This window comes from Larimichthys crocea, unplaced genomic scaffold (assembly GCF_000972845.2).
Source record: "Larimichthys crocea isolate SSNF unplaced genomic scaffold, L_crocea_2.0 scaffold83, whole genome shotgun sequence".
Taxonomy (NCBI): Eukaryota; Metazoa; Chordata; class Actinopteri; family Sciaenidae; genus Larimichthys; species Larimichthys crocea.
Window position 1 is genome coordinate 1165619 of NW_020860930.1, and position 22500 is coordinate 1188118.

The 22500-nt window shown below is 44.1% G+C and overlaps 3 protein-coding genes across 7 annotated transcripts in view; 2 read left to right on the forward strand and 1 right to left on the reverse strand.

The window, feature by feature from the left end:
* The window catches only part of LOC104936721 (cGMP-dependent protein kinase 1-like), a 35184-nt gene extending 24569 nt beyond the window's left edge, over positions 1 to 10615 (forward strand). For 2 of the 4 annotated variants that reach the window (XM_027277143.1, XM_027277144.1), the window contains 10 exons: positions 228 to 302; positions 4105 to 4201; positions 6050 to 6189; positions 6442 to 6531; positions 6847 to 6988; positions 7398 to 7561; positions 7646 to 7768; positions 7850 to 7912; positions 8065 to 8131; positions 8476 to 10615. In XM_027277143.1, the coding sequence (XP_027132944.1) occupies positions 228 to 302; positions 4105 to 4201; positions 6050 to 6189; positions 6442 to 6531; positions 6847 to 6988; positions 7398 to 7561; positions 7646 to 7768; positions 7850 to 7912; positions 8065 to 8131; positions 8476 to 8574 (1060 nt within the window). In that variant the 3' untranslated portion in view covers positions 8575 to 10615. Of the gene's footprint in view, positions 1 to 227; positions 303 to 2712; positions 3964 to 4104; positions 4202 to 6049; positions 6190 to 6441; positions 6532 to 6846; positions 6989 to 7397; positions 7562 to 7645; positions 7769 to 7849; positions 7913 to 8064; positions 8132 to 8475 lie in introns of those variants that run through there. The other 2 variants (XM_027277146.1, XM_027277145.1) reach the window with 2 other exon arrangements.
* A 2763-nt stretch (positions 10616 to 13378) lies between these two features.
* Positions 13379 to 22500, forward strand: part of LOC104936728 (protein FAM13C) — a 16119-nt gene continuing 6997 nt past the window's right edge. The window contains exons 1-11 of the mRNA XM_027277133.1: positions 13379 to 14338; positions 15570 to 15894; positions 16842 to 16980; positions 17065 to 17146; positions 17230 to 17293; positions 17375 to 17495; positions 17602 to 17685; positions 18025 to 18120; positions 18239 to 18435; positions 18599 to 18700; positions 18982 to 19101. Of these exons, the coding sequence (XP_027132934.1) occupies positions 14125 to 14338; positions 15570 to 15894; positions 16842 to 16980; positions 17065 to 17146; positions 17230 to 17293; positions 17375 to 17495; positions 17602 to 17685; positions 18025 to 18120; positions 18239 to 18435; positions 18599 to 18700; positions 18982 to 19101 (1544 nt within the window). The 5' untranslated portion in view covers positions 13379 to 14124. The remainder of the gene's footprint in view (positions 14339 to 15569; positions 15895 to 16841; positions 16981 to 17064; positions 17147 to 17229; positions 17294 to 17374; positions 17496 to 17601; positions 17686 to 18024; positions 18121 to 18238; positions 18436 to 18598; positions 18701 to 18981; positions 19102 to 22500) is intronic.
* The window catches only part of asah2 (N-acylsphingosine amidohydrolase 2), an 8649-nt gene continuing 8111 nt past the window's right edge, over positions 21963 to 22500 (reverse strand). For both annotated transcript variants that reach the window (XM_027277131.1, XM_027277132.1), the window contains 2 exons: positions 22376 to 22464; positions 21963 to 22284 (listed from right to left, as the gene is read on the reverse strand). In XM_027277131.1, the coding sequence (XP_027132932.1) occupies positions 22086 to 22284; positions 22376 to 22464 (288 nt within the window). In that variant the 3' untranslated portion in view covers positions 21963 to 22085. The remainder of the gene's footprint in view (positions 22285 to 22375; positions 22465 to 22500) is intronic.

The following is a 22500-nucleotide window of genomic DNA, read 5'->3' on the forward strand; positions in this document are numbered from 1 at the left end:
GTCCTCACACATGAACACACAGTGAGTGTGTGTAGATCTTTGTGTTCAAAGATCTACACACTTCATCTTCATCTTTCAGTGTTTGTTAGTGAGGGACCGGGTCAACCGGACCTCCTCCGACCTGTCAGTCACTGACACTGAGGAGCTGAACCTCTTTGTTTATGTTTAATGTTGACAAATCTCTTACAACCTGCGTGCTGATTGGCTGTCTCCTTGTTTCTCCTCAGCTCATTCAAGCATCTGATTGGTGGACTGGACGACGTTTCAAATAAAGGATACGAGGACGCCGAAGCAAAAGCAAAGTGAGTTTAATTAATTTAATTAAAGTTCCATCAGAAAAACCTTCCAGAAATACATAAGAAGCAGCAGCAGAGTGCGTACACCTGAGGAACGGCACTGCCCTAGTCGGAATAAAAAGTGTCTTAAGTTTTGATTTAAAAAGGCTGAGATCAGTATTCGTGTTCCACAGTTAGTGTGTTCCACAGTTAGTGTGTTCCACAGTGTGTTCCACAGTTAGTGTGTTCCACAGTTAGTTTGTTCCTCAGTTTGTTCCACAGTGTGTTCCACAGTTAGTGTGTTCCACAGTTAGTTTGTTCCTCAGTTAGTTTGTTCCTCAGTTAGTTTGTTCCACAGTTAGTGTGTTACACAGTTAGTGTGTTCCACAGTTTGTTCCACAGTTAGTGTGTTCCACAGTTATTTTGTTCCACAGTTAGTGTGTTCCACAGTTAGTGTGTTCCACAGTTTGTTCCACAGTTAGTGTGTTCCGCAGTTATTTTGTTCCACAGTTAGTGTGTTCCACAGTTAGTGTGTTCCGAAGTTAGTGTGTTCCACAGTTAGTGTGTTCCACAGTTAGTGTGTTACGCAGTTAGTGTGTTCCTCAGTTAGTTTGTTCCACAGTTAGTTTGTTCCACAATTAGTGTGTTCCACAGTTAGTGTGTTCCACAGTTAGTTTGCTCCACAGTTAGTGTGTTCCACAGTTAGTTTGTTCCACAATTAGTGTGTTCCACAATTAGTGTGTTCCACAGTTAGTTTGTTCCACAGTTAGTGTGTTCCACGGTTAGTGTGTTCCATGGTTAGTTTGTTCCACGGTTAGTTTGTTCCACGGTTAGTTTGTTCCACAGTTAGTTTGTTCCACAGTTAGTGTGTTCCACGGTTAGTTTGTTCCACGGTTCCACGCGCCAGCAGCAGGACAGTTCTGGATGTTTACAGCTGTAACTGGACCCTCTTATGTAACAACAGCTAATAATACCTGCTGCAGCCGGGTCACACTGAAGGACACACACTGACCACCGAAGACGAGAAAACACACACTCATCGATTTAAACCGTTTAATATTACACACACACACACACACACACACAGAGTGTAACACTTGATGTTGTGTCTTGTATCATATGACTGTCGGTCACGTGACTGAGTGAAGTCATCTCCCTTTATGGTATAGATTCAATACAACACTCACTCTCACACACACACACACACACACACACACACACACACACACACACACACACACACACACACACACACACACACAGGTGTCCTGATGTCAATCAGAGGCGTTGCTATGGGGTTCTCTGTGTAACGTCTGTGTAACGTTCAGAAAACCCTTAACAGCGACACCTTTGGTCGTTTGGTGAACTGCAGTCGGACGTCATTAGCTCCGCCTTTGCGTTGCATCATTTATTGTTGGCTAAAATCAGATTGCGTTAGCTGAAGACTAAAACAACACAGATGTGTTTGTGTTGAGTTAGCGGTAACGTTAGGGAGCATCAAGCTGATGTATCTGAGCAGCCAACAACCTGAAAACCATGGACGTCGATAAGTTCTAAGTTAACAACTCGATAATTAAAAGTGATGAACAGTTTCAGAATCGTGCACGCACTTTTTATCATCATTTTTAAAATTCCAACAGAAGTATGTAATGTTTATAAACTATTAATTATAAAGAGACTTTTTCTATAGTAGTTTTTAAAAATTAATTATTAAACTTTAATGTAATAAAAATCTAAACCATGTTAAATGAAGTTAGCATCACACCAGCTGACTGTGGGAGAACTTTCATGAGTTAAATATAGTTCCATCATGTGTTCTGCTCAAGGTGAAGGTTGTTCTAACAGTTAATCTGTTTCTCACTATAACAAACTATTTTTAGAGTGTTCATGTGTCGGTTTGTCCTGATCCAAAGACCGACCACCAGCAGCTACTGTTTCTGCAGAAATCTGACTCCACAGGAAATAGTCCAGTCCCTGATTGGAGAAGCACACATGCAGACACACGTAATCTGACCAAATGTAAGCATGAAAACATGAAAACTCACAGATCACTGAACAGAACCACAGCTTCAGAACTTTATTCAACAGAACTTTAAGCTGTAAACACAGACAATGTTTTATTTTCATGCAATCCAGCAAAAGTTTCATGATAAACTCGTTGACGGTTTCAGCGTTTACTGGTGGAGTTCCTCAGGGTTCTAGTCTTGATCCTATATATTTTTAATATCATGCTGACATGTAACAGGTTAAACCCAAAACAAGAAAAATAACCAATAAAAATTATTCTAATGATTAATTTAAATAAATGATCATTTATTTGGGGCAGCTGTAGACACAGCGTATCACCTTATAAGTTACGGTTGAGCAAAAATGGATCAATAATAATAATGATAATAATAATAATAGGAAAAGCCACTAACACAATAGGTGCCTTCGCAGGCTACGCTGCTAGTCCCTAATAATATAAAGTACTATCCGGAGGACGGGGTGGTTGACCCTGACAATCTGCGTGACTGGGTTTTATTACGGTTGGTTCGGTCTTGGACAGGATGCAGTGGATACACTTCAGCTTCTGGCTGATGAACTAAATGTTTTACCTTCGACCTCCCTCTACCGGACACCAGACTTGTGAATTCTTGGTGTCCTCTGGTATCAAGGTCAGGACAGTCTGTCCTGCAGCCTGTCTGTCAGCCTGTTTAATGACTGAGCTACGTTTACTGGGTAAACCTCTGAGCAATGTTTCCACATGCTAAAAATACCAGTGGCAGCAGCGCCCTGTCATGTGGGTCGTCCTCTCGGGTTGGCATTACAGCCTGCAGGACTCCGCCGGAGCAGATGTGGATGCTGTTTTGACAAAAAGGACAAACCTCTCAGAGTCTTTCTGCAGTCATAGTTTCAGTCTGGGCATGCTCAGTTGAACTTTTTCCAAGTCCTGCAAATTTGCAGTCTAGATACTGAACTGGGTTTCCGGTCTGCGGTGCAGAATATTGTTCAAAATCCCTCAAGACTACGAAGAAACTGATATTGATTGCTGATATTTTTTACTGTTGACGATGCCGTCCCAGGATTCTGGATTCTGAAGGTGTTCTTCTCAGTTAAGGATCAGCCGCATTTGTAGCCTTATTGCACACAGAGCTGGAGGATCTGGCAACCTCACCGTACCGCCGGTCCCACCAGACCAGAACCTCATACTTCGACCACCAACCCTACCCGCGCCATGTAAACTGGACATGGAGCTCTTCCTTCGAGGCGACTCTCTTACGGACACTGTGCCGAACGTTTTCGTGAGGTTTGGGTTTAATGTCAGTACGTTTGTCTGCACTTTTGTACTTTGACCAAGAAAAGACACGTTATTCCAAAGTTTAAAGGAACTGCACGACTTTTGTTTGCAGAATAAAGACCTAGAACATCCGTACGGTTCTTTGTTTCTCGAACACGGCACAAGAAGAAGAAGTTTTATGTTAACCAGTTCTTTGATGATAAAGTGGACAACCCAGCTGCTCTCATACTTGAGGATTAACTAAAGTTTAGAGATGAGAGAGTTGCTTCCCGTCCCAGCGAGGCAGCAGAGAGAGCGGATCACCAGCCTCCCTGCTCCTCCCTCCTCCTCCTCCACCTTCCCCATCACCTCCTTCTCCATCCAAACCTCTAAGAAGTTCCCGTTCTTCCATGTGGTCAAATGCTGCAGGTACAGTACGACGTCAGGCGGGGCAGTCACCTCTCTTTCACCTGTAGTTGCTCTGCTGCTCAGCTTCCACTCTCAAAAAGTCCTTTCAAAACTTGATTTTCCCGTGTTCAGTGAAGGCATCTCTGTGCTTTGTATTTCCAGGTACGAGGCGGAGAACACCTTCTTCTCCAGTCTCAAGCTGACCGACTTCAACATCATCGACACGCTGGGAGTCGGCGGCTTTGGGCGCGTTGAGCTGGTACGACCTGATTCTGAACATCGAGAATACACTGAACTGTTTACACTGATAGACACCAAACAAGGTGCACGATTCAAGATTAGGGTTACATGAGACTGTTTCAGATTAGTTGGAGTCCAGTTTCAGACCAGATGGAGATTATTTTAAGACCAATTTCAAAACAGGTTGGTTTGAGATCAGACTCTGATTAGTTTTTTTTTTTTTTTTTTTTTTAAAGTATTTTTTTGGCCTTTTTATGCCTTTTTATTGATAGTACAGCCGAAGATAGACAGGAAGCAGGGGGCAGAGAGAGGGGGAATGACACGCAGCAAATGGCCGTCCGATGCGGGATTCGAACCGGGGCCGGCTGCAGCGAGGACTGTAGCCTCTTACACACGAGGCGGCCGCTTAACCCACTACGCCACCGACCGCCCCTACTCTGATTAGTTTAAAACTAGTTTGAGACTAGTTTGACTTCAGTTTGGGACTAGTTTCAGGGCATCAGAGACATTAGTTTTATGTCACTTTGAGATAATTTTAAAATCAGCTTCAGGTTGGATTAAAACCAGTTACTGATCAGAACACTTAAGTCCAAGTTTGAGACCAGTTGAGACCCAATTTGCATCTACATTTAGTCATGTAGCAGATGCTTTTATCCAAAGTGACTCACAGAGAATGGAACAATAACGGTATAGTGCGATAAGAAGCGTTAGTGCAGCAATAAGTGTTATGACTATTCTTGAAGGGGCAGCTTTCTGATGTCCAGTTGTAGGTAGTGCTAGGAGAGAAGGTTCTCCCTGAAGAGCTGGAGGTCTTCAGGAGGTTTGGACTCGTTTAAAGCCAGTTTAAAACAAGTTTCATTAGTTTAGACCAACTTCAGATTGAGTGGAGACCAGTTTCAAGCCAGATTCCGATTGGTAACAGACTAGTCTGAGATCAGACTCTGATTAATTTAAAACCAGTTTGAGACTAGTTTGTGTGTGTGTGTGTTTGTGTGTGTGTGTGTGTGTGTGTGTGTGCTCAGCTATTTGCAGTAACTTTCCAGTAAAGTATCTGTGCTGTAACTGGAAACCAGTCATCATGTGACGATGTGTTCTCTGTGGTTCTGTCAGGAACCAAAATAACCTGAAGAAGCTCAGTGAGTTGTTTACGTCTCTTCTTTGTGTTCTTCATTGTGCTGCAGCAAACTTCTCATTTCTTTCATAACAAGCAGAAATTAAATCTCTGGACTTTAATGAGTTGATTTGGTCCTGACGAGTTGACCTCAGCTGATAATGAGCAGAGCTTCCTGCGCCTCCAGTTCTTCTGTTTGATTTCTTGGATTGTTTTAATCCGTTGGAGGACTCGAGGTGTGAGATAGATGGAAAAAGCAGAGGAGGGTGGAGGTGGAGGGTGGTGCATTGCAGCACCGGGGGTCGGGTTTCTCTGCCGCAGGAGGCGGGGTTTGTGGGTACTAAAGGTCGGAGGGGAAGCCCTGCAGAGGGTTTGCCCAAAAACAGGAAGGAATCCCCGCTCCGGGTCTCCCATCAGGCCTCTGGAGGTATTTTTAGCCGTTTAGTCATCATGTAACTGTGAGCCGAGGAAAAAACTGACCCCTGACTGCCGGGCTGACCCTGAACACAACTCGCATTACTCAGATATTTTCCATCGTTTGAAGGGTCGGCTGCGATATCTGATGAACTTTAGATTTAACAACAGGAACGTGGCAGCAACCATGATCTCTTCAGTTTTGTTCAGATAATTTGATAAATGTAAAGCTACAACTAGTAGCTGGTTAGTTTAGCTTAGCATTGCCAATGCTTGTCCATAGAAACGTTCAGTGTTGGTTTGTTTGCTGACAAAGAAGAAATGATGATGATGTTTCTTCAGGTGCAGTTGAAGAACGAGGAGGCGAAGACATTTGCCATGAAGATCCTGAAGAAGCGTCACATCGTCGACACGAGACAACAGGAACACATCCGCTCTGAGAAACACATCATGACCGAGGCGCACTCCGACTTCATCGTCAGGTCGGTACAATGATCGTCATCATCATATTAAACAGAGCAGATGAACATTGTGTTTTATGAGATTTGTTGTTTAAACTTTGACCTCACATTGTCTTCATCTGGAGTCTCACATCACATGACCTGTTAATAAATAATAAAAACATGAGATATGGAATCAAATATGACAACAAAGATGAACTTCGGAGAGATTTTGTAGTTGAAGTACCTCACGTGTTCCTCAGTTTCTGATGAAGTGTCTGTGTTTGTGTTCAGGTTGTACCGGACATTTAAAGACAGTAAATATCTGTACATGCTGATGGAAGCCTGTCTGGGAGGAGAGCTGTGGACGATACTGAGAGACAAGTACGTTCATCACAGTTTATCAGTCTTTGTTTAAGGAACACTGATTCCCTGGTGTCAGCTGCTCAAATGTCTTTGAACTGAATCTTTGGGTTTCATGGTTGGACACAAGAAGAACATTGACGTCACCTTTGGAGAGTTTTTTACTTTTAATAATAATTATCTTCAGATATCTTCTCGCAGGTCTAGAAAACAATGATCAGCTGGACAACTGAAAGTCAAAGAAAGACGTTCAGTTCAATGAATCTGACACTTTAAATCAGACAAACCTCTGCGCTCCGTCAGTGTCTCATTTTTTTTTAACTCTTTGTGTTTCAGGGGTTCGTTTGAAGATTCGACTACCAGGTTCTACACGGCCTGTGTGGTTGAAGCCTTCGCCTACCTGCATGCCAAAGGCATCATATACAGAGACCTGAAGCCTGAAAACCTCATACTGGACAGCCGGGGATACGCCAAGCTGGTAATTCCTCATAAAATACATATTAATGTTAACAAAAGCTAGATGATTAACAGTAGCTATCGATGGGTCCGTAACCCCTAATGACACAATGAGAAATTTGAAGAAGGCGTCTGAACCACAGTCAGGTGAATCTGCAACACTGAAGCATAAAACTGACACAATTAAAATCTTGAAACTAGATTCTGACATGAGGAGCTTTGCCTCAGCATTGGGAAAGACCCTGTCATGTCAGCTGATCTACCCAAAACTAGTTGATCCACAACAAGCCTGAAGATATCATGAATGTTGAGAGATTTAATACAACTCGGCCCGTGGCTGAGAGAAGTGGAGGTTTTGTTGCGATGGTGGCACGAGAGGAAAAGTGGGTTCATCCTTTGACCATCAGTTCAGTCAGTTCTGTCTGTTCCAGGTTGACTTTGGTTTCGCCAAGAAGATTGGTGTCTGTAAGAAGACGTGGACGTTCTGTGGAACGCCAGAGTATGTCGCTCCAGAGATCATCCTCAACAAGGGCCACGATGTCTCAGCAGACTACTGGTCTCTGGGAATCCTGATGTACGAGCTGCTGACGGGCAGGTGAGGACACAAGCAGAGGAAGGACAGCAGAGTCAAACTGGTCAAACTTGGTCAGAGTCCTACAGTGTTAATTTCTGTCTCCAGTCCTCCATTTTCAGGTCCAGATCCAATGAAGACCTACAACATCATCCTGAGAGGCATCGACATGATCGAGTTCCCCAAGAAGATCACCAAGAACGCTGCCAACCTCATCAAGAAGCTCTGCAGGTAGGTGGTGCTGTTTCAATGTCCAGTACATTGTTTCATCTCCAACATGAATCTTTGAAATGTAACTGTTTGTGTCGACAGAGATAATCCCTCAGAGAGACTTGGAAACCTGAAAAACGGAGTCAAAGACATCCAGAAGCACAAGTGAGTGAGATGAGAGGAAGCCGACACCTGATTGGCTGTTTCAGTACTGTCCACCTATGTTTGCCTTAAAGTAAAGTCAGAAATAGTCAAAGCTCAAATTCATGTTTGCATCTAATACCTGAGGAATGTAACATCTCTGTCTTTGTGTTCAGGTGGTTTGAAGGTTTTAACTGGGAGGGTCTGAAGAAAGGTACTCTGACTCCGCCCATCACACCTGACGTGAGTTGAAACAAACTTCTTCTGTCCTCATGGACGCCAAACTAGATCTGTAATGTACATAACAAACAGACATAAGAGGACAACAGAAGGTGATTTGGATAAAATCCTTTATATGCACAGCTTTGTGCTGCAATGTTGTTCTAACGATAACCAGAAGACAAATATTAGCAACCGCTTCATACCAACTATGATCGAAAGTGCTTCCACACATTGAAATGACTGAAGAGGATTTACTGTGCACTGATGTGAAAACCCCAAAAGTTTGTGTCCTGGGGAGACACTGAATTTGTCTCTTAGGTCTGAAAATCTATCAGAAATGTTTGACTCCATGTTGTTCTGTCCAGGTTTCCTCTTCCACCGACACCAGTAATTTCGACAATTTTCCCGAAGACACAGACGAGCCACCGCCGGACGACAACTCTGGATGGGATTATGACTTTTAGTACAGCTCAGATCCAAACCTGAAGCCTGACACTCTATGGCTGGTGGTGAGGTCCAAACCTCACCAGGCTGAACAAGGAACTTCACGTGATATTTGGAGGATGTTTTGACCCTGCACGCCTTATTGTGACTTTGCCCGTGTTGGTTTTAAACATGGCTGAATGCCATTTGGAGCCTCAGATGTTTTGTTGCCACATTGTGTCACCAAATGATTTGAGTACAGAGTGTGCACGAAGCACAGATGACTGCTGGTCTGGACTCTTGCTGGTCAACTGGTCCATCAGTTCTCTCTAACTAGAGGAACCCAGACCTGCCAGGACACCTGAGTGCTGGAGGATGAGGTGGTTCAAGAATGAGACAAACCAGCAGATCTCGTCAACAGTTTCTCCTTTTCCAAGACCGGAGTATGTCTTTAAGGTAATCTCAACTCCAAGATTTTAGAGTTGTCAAAACTGGAACATAATCAACAAAAATGTGCCGACGCTGCCAAAAAGACTTTTTTACGATGCCTTGGGAGTGACTTTAAGAAACATAAACCCTGCAGCTAAACTTGGGGTATCTTCACCCGTCAGCACTCAGTCACACAGTACAGGCCTTTCTGTCCCATATATTGCTGCAACATTTGGAGCTTTGATGGTAATTTGCATCAGTCAATCTGAAGGGGGAACAAATCTTGTCACAAAGTGCTTCCCTGAACAGTCAAGTGAGGTCCTGTTTTATTGAAGATTTAACACCTTAAATCTTTCAATAACAAGATGCATGTCCTTCACAAAGGTGGTGAACATACAGCAGGGTAGAGATGATTGGTTTCTCACAGCTGGCCCCCATAGTTTGAAGGTTAAACCAGCTAAACATGGTTGGTTCTGTTCCAGGAGGTGTCCATGACGTTGATTAGTCCCTTCAGGTACCTCCTAATGACATCACAGACACCATGTTATTCTGCAGCCAATTGAAAGCCTCTGCTCCTGTCAAGTGTCCTTGATCACTGGCTGACACTTGACCTTTGACCCCTTCAAGGGAGATCATACTCATGCTATTACCACTGCCTGTCCTGTGATATCTCCTGTTCTGGAGGCGGTTCTGGATGTTCTTTGGGGCTTTTCTGCCCAAGTTGAAGTTGAACCCAAGTTTGTCTCCCTGAGTGTGTTGGAGAAGTGATGGTTGCAGGATACATTTGTGGTTCAAACGAACCACAGGAAGAAAAATGAACTGAACAGACAAATTCAAGGTCACCATGATGCCTTCACTTCTCATTTCATTTTTGGGAACTTGAAAATCCAAAGACAGAAAAGTTTGGGTGTAGCAGCTGTGGTCCTCCTCAGTGGATGATGAATGCTGAAATGAACAATTCTACTTTGAAACTTTCCTTTTTATCGTTCTTAATGTTGTGAATCTTTGGATCGTAGCATGAGAACAGATGTTTTGTACATATTTCCAAGACTTCCTACATATGTTTGCACACACCCACAAACACTCCACTTTCACAGACACATGCACTATTTTTTGAATTTCTTATGAGCTGTTTGTTTTGTGTTGAAGGCTCGTGATATACTTGATTTTAAATAACCTGAATCTGAACCTCTGAATCACCATCTGGGACTTCATTGATTCAAACAGTTCTTGTGTCGTACTCATGAATGATTGTCTCCCAGGTTATCAAGTAGAGCCAAGTGTGCAGGATTTAGAACAAGATCTTCTGCCAGAGCAAGAAAAGATCAACAAAAGGGTCTGTGTAGTTTGAAAAGGGGCAGGCACTTTCCGAAAATCCAGGCCAGGTGATTGGATGAAGCATCTAGCAAACAAACTTCAACCGAGTACAAAGTCCTCAGTGTCGTTCTTTGTTCTTCTTTAAATGAAGGAACACTCTTCAGACCTGACTTCTTCAGCAGGCAAACAGTCACTTCATCACACACCGAGCGTTACACCACGCCTGTAGCTCATAGGACGTCCATCTGTCTGAACCTCCGTGTTCTCACAGAAGCTTGAAGCCTCTCACGAGATGACCGATACCTCACAAGGTTGTAGTTTTGAATCATATCACGTGATCAGTTGGATATTTTACTTGACTTGATATGAGTGCAGATCAGGGCCAACACCAGAACTTCGTCCAGGCAAACTTTAAATTTGAAACATTAAACACGGTGAGACTTTCAGGAAACACAGGGTTAAAATCAAGTATATCTGCATACCTTCATTCTCCAACGTGATCTTTCATTTCACATGATGACACTAACTCAAAGTGGCCGATTAGAAATGTTGAGTTCAAGTACATGTGCGGTCTTTGAGGTTTGTATTTCTTCCATGAACGACGAGTTTCACCAGAAGAAAGTGATTTACTTCAACTTGTGTTTCTATTTTGTGGCCTTACGTGAGAGCAGCTGATAGTCGTGTCACTTTGGTACGAAGCCTTTGTGTTAGCGGTCTGTGACTTCTGTGAGCTCTGCATGAAACATGTTCAACAATGTTCAGAGTATTAACTCCACCACCATGAACGGGTGGAGCAGCCGTTGATTTGGATGTTGAGTTGTGAACAGAGAAAAAAATGTTTGGACCAGAAGATGAAATATTCAAATATTCATGTTCATATTGATTCTTAGTGATGAAGTTTTGTGGTTATTCTGAGTTGTGATGGTCACTGATTTATCTGTATATACTGGGAATATAGTGCTTTATGATGCCTCAGCTCTTTGTAGATTATTATTATTATTATTAATTCATTTATATTATTATTTATTATTATTCTATTATTTATTATGGTAGCTGAAGAACCTTTTGTACTGTCTCTTTGTTCAGAAAAGCTTTATGGGCACATGACTGTTAAATAGAGACGAGTTTGCCAAGTTTGATCTGTTTCAAAATAAAAGCTGTAAAAAAACACAAAAAACAAAAATGAGTGTTTAAAATGTTTAGTAAATAAATAAAAACATGTAAATCAGTGCTAAATAAATGTCTTCAATGAAGTGAAAAGAAGGGACACTTTACTTTCTGTGACAGAAACAAACAGCTGTTAACTAACTGCTGATCGTCAGATACTGTGTGACTGTTTGTTTGATTGTGACATGATGAAGCTTCGCGCTTAACTGACTGATGTTATATATGTATTATATATATCATATAATATCAAACTTATATATTATATACTATATATTATATAATATATACACATGTGTCAATATTTTATATATCTGCAGATGTTTGTTGCAGAGCAGAGCAGGCAGAGTACGTGTTGAACTGAAATGTTCAGACTTTATGACTCATAATAATCATGTTTAAATGAACATTCAGGTTTGTATCAGCTTCATCCAGTTTATTCTGTGCATTGACTCCAGAGGGACGAAACAAGAGAATGCATTTGTTCACGTATGATTGGTTTAGATTTGTTTCACGTCTGATTGGTTTAGATTTGTTCAGTCCGTGTTTAGATTGTCAATGTCTGATTGGTTTAGATTTGTTCACGTTGCTTGGTTTAGATTTGTTCACGTCTGATATGCTGGTTTAGATTGTTCACGTTCTGATTGGTTTTAGATTGTTCACGTCTGATTGGTTAGATTTGTTCACGTCTGATTGGTTTAGATTTGTTCACTTCGATGGTTTAGATTCTGTTCACGTCTGATTGGTTAGATTTGTTCACGTCTGATTGGTTTCTAGATTGTTTTCAACGTCTGATTGGTTATGATTGTTCAAGTCTGATTGGTTAGATTGTTCACGTCTGATTGGTTTTAGTCAGATTTGTTTCACTTGATTGGTTTAGATTTGTTCACGTCTGATTGGTTTAGATTTGTTCACGTCTGATTGGTTTAGATTTGTTCATCTCTGATTGGTTTAGATTTGTTCACGTCTGATTGGTTTAGATTTGTTCACGTCTGATTGGTTTAGATCTGTTCACGTCTGATTGGTTTAGATTTGTTCATGTCTGATTGGTTAGATTTGGTAACGTTGTCATTAAAAAAAAGATAATTGTGACAATGAAAACATTTGTTTGTAACTTTTATTGTTCATTCATCTTCACATTGTTAAATCTGGCCCTGTTTAGAAGAAGTTTGGACACCTCTGGGTTCAAGGTTAGCAGGGGAGAAGCTACAAGTCTTTTATTTTGAAGGACTGCTGTACGGTCCCGCTTTGAGTGGCTTTTATTTTGAAGGACTGGGCACCGGAAGTCTCATCAGAACTCCGTTTGAAACACCTGACAGGTAAACCACGCGCTGACCTCCGACACAGACTACAAGCTGGTCAAAAGATTTAATGCAGAGAAAGTTAAAAAGTAAAAAGTAAAACATAATTTTCTGAACTCGAATTAACGTAAATAAAATAAAATAAATAACATTTAAATAATTGTATTAAGTATTTCCATAATTTCTGACGTCATTCATGAAAACAGAAGAAGAAGACGTGTATTCTTCTGTTTCAAAATAAAACGTAGTTTCAAAATAAAACGTAGTTTCAAAATAAAACGTAGTTCTGCAAACTGTCCGCCAGGTGTCAGCGTTTGACCTGAGTCACCTGCAGAAACGTGTGTGTGTGTGTGTGTGTGTGTGTGTGTGTGTGTGTGTGTCATGTTTCCTGTGTTCAGACTCTGGCTGGATGTTAAAGGGTTAAACTGCTGCTGGATGTGTGGAGAGAAGCACGTAGCTGCTCCTCCTCCTCCTCCTCCTCTCCTCCTCCTCTCCTCCTCCTTTTTTATGAATGAGATTGAAATACAGTGATGTCATCATCAAGCCCCTCCCTCGCTGATGCGGGAAAAACCTCACGACCAGAGAGAGAGAGAGAGAGAGAGAGAGAGAGAGAGAGAGCGTCCTTTTGTTTGCCTTATGTCTCTCTCTCATCTGAGGGAGAGTGAGCTGGACCACTCCTCCCTCCTCCCTCCTCCCTCCTCCATCCTCCATCCTCCACGCCTGAGGATGAGTAATCCAACGAGGGAGGGCGAGAGAGGTGGGGGACTGATGTGTGTGAGAGAGAGACAGGGGGAGGGAGGGAGGATACCAGTGCAGCATCATCATCATCATCATCACCATCATCATCATCAGTGAACGTGCAGCTCACTGCTGAGCTCAGACTAATTCCTGGGCGGTCACGATCAGAGAGGAGGAACAGGCTGGAGACGCTCTGAGGTTGGAATCACACACTCTGGAACGGGCTAATCGCTGGAGTGAAGACAGCAACAGCAGAGGAAGAACATTTACATTTCATGTGGAGTGTAACTGACTAATCTCTGGAAGAGTTCGACAAGCGGGGGCATCATGCCTCATTTCACTGGAAGATACCTGACTAATTAATGGACAGGAGTTTAACTGCCTCATCATCTGGAGTGTGGGGGCAGACTACACCCTGAACAACAAGCCTCCTCTTTAAATCCATCCTGATGAGGTAGCTCCTTACACACTCCTCCACACGTGGTGCTTCAGTTATTGGGATATCTGGCTAATATCTGGAATCCTTGAACCATAACAGCACCTCAGTGTCCTACAGCAGGAACTGGACTATCTTCTGTGTACCAAGTCTACAAGGCAGCCTCCTCCTGGGACCAGGTTAATTTCTGGATCAGTGTGTCTGGCATGTTCTGCTTCTGCCTGCAGAGTTCCCTGCTGAAGCTCCAGGCGCTGGATGTGGAGGGGGGCCCCTCGTTGGGTCCATCCCCAGAGGAGAGCCCCCCTGCCCTGGGCAGCAAGGAGCAGAAGAGCCCCTGCAGTCCAGTGGAGCTCGGAGGGAAGGAGGGGAAGACGCTGGCGCTCTGCCACAGTGTCCCCACTGACGAAAACAGCCCACCAGGTACATACACCTGTCTGTCTGTCTGTCTGTCTGTCTGTCTGTCTGTCTGTGTGTCTGCCTGTCTGTCTGTGTGTTGTGTTGCAGTTGATCAACACGTTGTCAGACAGTTGTTGAGGGTGTGTTGTGAAGTTGAGGCAGACTCGTGCTGATATGTTGCAGCTGATTTACAGTGAAGCATAAAACTGAGGATGAATCAACTTGTTCCAGAAATCATCTACAGCACCAACCCTGCTGTCTGCTGGGCTGGACTCTGTGAGCTCGCCCGAGTCGACTGCCTGTACACTAACACACCTCTCTGTATGCTGTATTTAGGCCTGAGCATCCTCACTACAGGGTGGGACACCCACAAATCATCTCACCAAGAAAACAACACACACATCATTTCTGACAGGAACACAAACTTCCCAGGGTACTCGAATGCTTCACAAACTTTATCCACCATTCACAAAATATGAACTCCCCCCTCTAACATGGTATCACCCTCCACAGAATGACATCACAGGTTGTTCTTTGTTGTTTATGCTCAGACAGTGAATATACTGCCTGCTGTCCGTGCGGTCCGCTAACGTCCTGTTGGCGAGCAGCGCCAGTCTTTCTGATGACTCTGCTCATTCTGCACAGCCATGCTCTGTGCGTGCTGCTATTTATAGAGCACGAGTGAAACACTCAGCAGCACGTGAGACAGGCTGAACGCCGCGTTTCACTCGGCGGCTCACAATCATTTCAGACTTCTTTCATGACCGCGGAAAAAAGCTGCTTTCTACAGCTAATTAAAGCCAAATGTTTTAATTATATCCCATAAAAACAACCAATCATACCTTTAATGAGCTGCCAGACTGGCTTCTCCAGGATCAGGTTTGCTTTTTTTTTGTTCATCTTTGCGGAGGTTCTGATGGTCTTTCAGGTGATTGTAGAGGAGGTGGTTCTGGAGGTTTTAGTGGACGTTTAGGAGGTTCTACTGGTCACTGAGGAGGTTGAGGTGGACGCCTGGGTGGGTTTTGTTGTCACTGAGGAGGTTCTAGATGTCCTTAATGTTCTTCTACTGGTCCTTTAGATCAAATGTAGGTAGTTATATAAAATGTCTTTAAAGGAGAAGTTCTAATTGTTGAAGTTCTCATATCTGTATATTATGAATTCTAAACATCTATTCAAAGATTATATTGTTATTATTATTGTTATTATATTTTATAATAATGATCTAAATATTAACACATACTTTCTGTGTCTGCAGAGCTGCTGACAGTCCTGAACAGACCTCCTCAGTCTCCTAGACATCAGCCGTTAACCACCATCCACCCCGGCCAGCAGCCCCTGACCCCTGACGGAACGCTGCCCCTCAGCCCTCACCACTCCTCCTACTCCCCTCAGAGGAGCAGCCCTGGAGGTGAGGGCGGAGGAGCTGGAGGAGATGGAGGAGGTGGAGCTCTCCTCCAGTTGCTGGCAGGCGGACCCAGCCCTTTGCCTTCCCCTCGATGTTCCAGCCTCACCCACAGCCTGAGGTTCATCTCCGACCCCGACACTGCGCCGTCACCACCCTGCAGCCAGCAGTACATACTGTGAGTCTCACCTGTCTGTCTACCTGTCTGCCTGCTAACTGGTCTGTCTACCTTGTTTCAAGAAGCCCTTCAGAACATGGAAAGAGTAAAAGATGAGAGTCAAATAGATGTCATGTCCTCCCAAAGTGCAACATCCAAACTAATATTAACCATAAAAAAACAAGGACCTACCACTTCTCACTACTACTTCGATACCCACAGTTTAAAATCCAGTCATTAGCACTGCTGTTGGTTCTGTCTAACCTCTCCAATGCTCACACACCTTCCTCTTCCTGTTATGTGTGGCCCTTTGTCAGAGGACTGGAGGCAGTATTTAATTTGACACCTGATACAGAGCTACAGGTACTTTGGTCAGGTGAAGTCACACAACAGGTATTAATGCAAACTGAACTTTAGCAAGCTGGATGAACCTGTTTGTATGAAAAGGTTAGCAAACTGAACACACCCTGCTGTGAACAGGAAGCAGAGCGCTGTTTCCTGAAAAATCTGAAATATATATATGTAATAAAACCTGAATAAATACCACACATATAAACACACTGAATAAATACCACACATATAAACACACTGAATAAATACCACACATATAAACACACACTGAATACATGCCACACATATAAACACACTGAATAAATACCACACATATAAACACACTGAATACATACCACACATATAAACACACTGAATAAATACCACACATATAAATACACACTGAATACATACCACACATATAAACACACTGAATAAATACCACACATATAAAGACACACTGAATACATACCACACATATAAACACACTGAATAAATACCACACATATAAACACACTCTGAATACATACCACACATATAAACACACTGAATAAATACCACACATATAAACACTAAACTGAATAAATACCACACATATAAACACTAAACTGTCTGTTTACCTGTCTGCCTGTGTCCAGGCGTCGGGGTCGAGACAGGCCAGAGTGTTCAGAGGACGAGTGTCCGTCCTCCATCCCGTTCCTCAGCAGACAGATTCAGACCCTGAAGAAGAAAGTCCGCAGGTTTGAGGATCAGTTTGAGCAGGAGATGAACTACAAGGTAAAGGACTCCAGGACGCAGAGGGCTCGTTTTGTACACATCATGCTCATTCCTCTGCTGATTATTATTGTGCTTCTTTCTCAGCCGTCTCACAACGATAAATACTCCAACGCAGAGATGATCCGAGTGATGAGTGAACTAGCAAAGGCTCGCAAACAGCTCAAAGGTAAAAATAACTCACTAGTCCCAAAGAAGTGATCTCATCAATATATTTATTAAGATGTTAAAGTCTGTGTGTGTTGTGTGCAGAGCTGAGACTTAGACAGTCTGTGTTTGAGTCGAAGGAGGACGACGGTACAGAAAACATGTGCAGGTAACACCAACACATCACCACACATGGACTGTGTGCTGCAGTGTCATCACATCCATCAAGACGTATGAATGTGTCCTGCAGGTACGTGTCAGGCCAGCAGGGGGCGGCGGAGCACAAACCCACGCTGGAGGAAACAGTGGAGTCTCTGTTCAGACGACTGAGAGAGAAGAGGCAAGCTCTGGGCCTGCCAGACAACATGAAGGTAACACACACACACACACACACACACACTCATGCATCCTCACACAACTCTGCTCATCCTCTTATACTGTGTGTGTGTGTGTGTGTGTGTGTGTGTGTGTGTGCAGGACATGACCCAGGCTCAGATGGTGTTGGAGAAGATCACTCTGCAGAAATGTCTGCTGTACTTTGAAAGCGTGCACGGCCGACCGGTGAGTCGATCAGCTGAGAGGGAGACGATAACGGAGAAGCTAGCTCGCAGCAGGAGTCACTCAAATAAATACAAATATACTGTCTGTCTGTCTGTCTGTCTGTCTGTCTGCTCCACCTGTCTGTCTGTCTGCTCCACCTGTCTGTCTGTCTGTTCCACCTGTCTGTCTGTCTGTCTGTCTGTCTGTTCCACCTGTCTGTCTGTCTGCTCCACCTGTCTGTCTGTCTGTCTGTCTGTCTGTTTGTCTGTTCCACCTGTCTGTCTGTCTGTTCCACCTGTCTGTCTGTCTGTTCCACCTGTCTGTCTGTCTGTCTGTCTGCTCCACCTGTCTGTCTGTCAGGGAACAAAGCAGGAGAAGAACCTGGTGAAGCCGCTGTACGACAGATATCAGATGATCAAACGTTTACTGTGTGTCAGCCCGACCATCACCACCATAGTAAGAAACACACACACACACACACACACACACACACACTCTGATCGTCTTTAGCTGTAGACTCAGACGTGTCGTCTCTGTTCATTTGTCTGTTGTCGTTGTTTCTTGGGTTTCTCAGGAGGAAGAGGACGGTTCTGATGAAGACTCATTGAGCTTCACGACAGTCGATGAACTTCCTGTCCCGCCTCCTTGCCGGGCCGGTGAGGAGGACAGCGATCGGGACAGTGACCCGGCCTTCGTGTCCCCGTTAGACGAGGTGAAAGCTGTCCATCGCCAGCCGGCTCTCACCATGGCCAACCTGCATGAAGCGTCCAGGTCAGCGTTTGTTTGTGCAGCGTTTACAGGTTATGACTTCTAACAGAACCGAGAAGTTCTAAACCAGCTCGCCGTCTTTCAGCCTTTTCCTGCTCTTCTCTTTTCATTGGAGTTGGTGGAGTTGAATCTGTTCATCCAGACGTCTGTCGTCCATCTAAACCAGGTCTCAGCTGCTGGAGTGTCTGCGGGAGACGAGGGCAGAGAAGAAGACGCGGCGTAAAGCTCTGAGAGAGTTTGAGGACGAGTTTCACCGTCAGACTGGAAGGTGACCGAAGATTTCAAGTTCAATCTATGAAAACTGCCTCATGTTTTATTTGTCGTCACATTCCTGGGGTGTAAAAGTGTCTGATAAGAAACAAACTGTCCTTAAACGGTTACAGAATATTTGATTAGAACAGTTGTTGGTTGCATATCAAACTTCTCAAGGAGTGCCACAGGGATCTACCTTGGGCCCACTGCCTTTTGTGTCTGTCAGTGTCTCTGTAGTCGTTTGTTTGTAGTTCTTCTTCCTCTGTGCTGACACTAATACAAACTCTGCACCGACAGGATCTGCCAAAAAGAGGACCGGACTCCGATGAAGGACGAGTACCAGGAATACAAACAGCTCAAGGCTAAGCTCCGCCTGCTGGAAGTCCTCCTCAGCAAACAGGAAGTCACCAAAACCATGTGAGAGGAAACAGAAGCGCCGTCCTCCTCCAAACTGTCCACGGTCTGTCAGTCAGCTGACGTGTCTGTCTGTCAGTCAGCTGTCTGTCTGTCAGTCAGCTGACGTGTCTGTCTGTCAGTCAGCTGTCTGTCTGTCTGTCAGTCAGCTGACGTGTCTGTCTGTCTGTCAGCTGTCTGTCTGTCTGTCAGCTGACGTGTCTGTCTGTCAGTCAGCTGACGTGTCTGTCTGTCAGTCAGCTGTCTGTCTGTCTGTCTGTCAGTCAGCTGTCTGTCTGTCTGTCAGTCAGCTGTCTGTCTGTCTGTCAGTCAGTCAACTGTCTGTCAGCTGACGTGTCTGTCTGTCAGTCAGCGCATGTTATGGTGCTAATGCTAACATGCTAACGTTGGAGCTTTTTTCAGTGTTAGCAGTGTTAGCTTAGCTGTGCTAACATGCTAACGTAATTTGCTACCATGAAACATATCAGCATAGCATTAGCGCCTCTAACGTTAGCATGAAATGTGCTAATCACGTTAGCATACCACAGGTCATGCTATATTAGCATTAAGGTGACATTAGCATGTTAGCAACACATTTAGCATGTTAAGATAACACTGAAATGGACGTCTGTATAAACAATAACAGACCGCTGACTGTCTGTCCTGCAGTCCTCTGACCTGTCCTCTGATCTGTCCTCTGACCTGTCCTCTGACCTGTCCTGCAGTCCTCTGACCTGTCCTCTGATCTGTCCTCTGACCTGTCCTCTGACCTGTCCTCTGTCCTCTGACCTGTCCTCTGATCTGTCCTCTGACCTGTCCTCTGATCTGTCCTCCGACCTGTCCTCTGTCCTCTGACCTGTCCTCTGATCTGTCCTCTGTCCTGTCCTCTGATCATCAGTGGAAACCAGCATCCTGCAGTGTGTGACTGTATTTATATCTCTGCATCTTAAAGTCTGAATTATTTTAACGAAGAGGACGTTTGAGGACGTTTGAGGACGTTTGTGGACGTTTGAGGACGCTTGAGGACGTTGTCCTTCCATCCTCTTTGATTTAACAGACCAAAGCATTTTTATACACAGGATTAAATGTGTGTGTGTCCAACTGAAAGCACTTTAATCAGTCACAGCGGACGACTCAAAGTTTAACTGCAGTTTGTTTGTTTAAAATAACCTCCCCAACAAGCAAAGGATTATGGGATTGATTGATTAATCTAATTATTACTAATTAATGAATTACTCCATCAATCCGTGACACTTTGTTTTAAAAACAACTGAAACCAACTGAAAAAGACTCTGCGGGCTCTGAACCGTTGATGTCACGTCTGCGGGATCTGAACCGTTGATGTCACGTCAGCGGGCTCTGAACCGTTGATGTCACGTCAGCGGGCTTTGAACCGTTGATGTCACGTCTGCGGGATCTGAACCGTTGATGTCACGTCAGCCGGCTCTGAACCGTTGATGTCACGTCAGCGGGCTCTGAACCTTTGATGTCACATCTGCGGGCTCTGAACCGTTGATGTCACGTGAAGCGGGCCCTGAACCGTTGATGTCACGTCAGCGGGCTCTGAACCGTTGATGTCACGTGAAGCGGGCCCTGAACCGTTGATGTCACGTCAGCGGGCTCTGAACCGTTGATGTCACGTCAGCGGGCTCTGAACCGTTGATGTCACGTCTGCGGGCTCTGAACCGTTGATGTCACGTGAAGCGGGCTCTGAACCCTTGATGTCACGTCAGCGGGCTCTGAACCGTTGATGTCACGTGAAGCGGGCTCTGAACCGCTGACGTCACGTCCGGTTGGTTGGATGCGGAGATGGAGCCTGCTGTAGACGGTCGTGTGACATTGTTATCAGTGTGAGGTCAGCAAACGTTCGTACAGATGAAATAAACGAGATAAAAAGTTCGTCAGCTTCAGGTGTTGATCCGTGACTCTGTGGACAGACTCTACTTTAAAACTCTGCAGCCGTACATTTTAAGACACAAACTAAACTCCGGATTTAGATCAGAAACCTCATTCAGAGCTGATCAGGTTGAGATCTGAAAACATTTGGGACAAAGATGCAATGTAGAAATTCTGAGTTTGACTGTATGTATGTAAGAAACATACACACACCTGTATTTATTATCATGGCACTTAATACAGATTTTATTTTTATCCAAAGTCTAATGTTGATATGCAATGTGGTCTGTTATCAGAGATCATGACTCTTCTTCTGCTTTAAGGGGTTAACGTACGTACACGTGGACAGTCTGTCATTGATGCCACAGTGTAGAAACAGAGTCATCATGCAGAATGATGCATTAATGTGTTCATCACTTTAATGAACATGAATGTGGAGCTCCTTTTAATAATATATAACGTCATGTTTTATGTCTAATCAGAGGAAAGCTGGCCGCGGTCTCTTTCTTTGAGACTTGCTTGACTGTCGGGAATGAATGGACAGAAAATGTTTAGTGTTCCTGTCGTCTGTGGTCAGATGTGTCGCTGTGTCTCAGAACCAGACAGAACCACAGAGGTTCAGTGTGACCTCGGCGTCGTGGACCGCTGAATGCACGTCAGTGTTGATGTTTTGACCGTGTCCGTGCTCGACCGTTCTCTGGATTCATGCTGTGATCATGTTGTTGTGCACTTTTGGTTTGCTTGACAAATTTCTATGAGACAAGTTTAAAATAAATATTTTTGCTATTATTACAGTTTTGTCATTGTTATTCTGTTGGTGTCGACCTGAACGTTACCTGAACATTATTATATTTTTAGCGTGTTTATGAAATCATTCTCTGTTTTCAGTTTGAAGTCAGAACATTTCCTGATGTATAAATGATGTGAACTTTGTGTGTAGATGAAAGATGAGAATGTTTTACTGAATGAACTGAAGCACTGTGACACACGAGGCGTGACATTTGTTTTATTTCCCGCTCTGTTATCAGAACCGTGAGCTTGTGAAAGTCACTCGAGTTGTTCCAGAAAGTTCTGGAGATTCTTTCTTTGAGCTTCGATCAGGAGCTGTGACCTCACTCGTAGTAAAAGCTGGTGGCGACTTTGAAGACGTTGGACGTGCCTTCGTACGGCGTGACAACGGGTCGCAGGTTCTTTCTCTCTTTGGAGTGTCCAAAGTGTTTGATCCTGTAGGAGCCGCTGGGGGCTGACAGAGGAATGTGCCACTCGACTGTGGAGTTGCTCTGCTGCTTCGAACCTTTCAGCCAGTGAAACCTGCAGCAAGACACAGCACTTAAAGTCTGTACTAATGCATGCTTTGTCTGTCACACTGGTTAGCATAGGCACACACTACACACTAACTTACCTGGTCTCCCATGATGCATCAGTGTGGACGACCTTCCAGGTGTCTGTTCTGTTGTCATAAATCTCCACGGTAACAAAAGTTTTATCTCTCTGTAACGAATGACAAGACCAAAGAGGTTAGAGAGG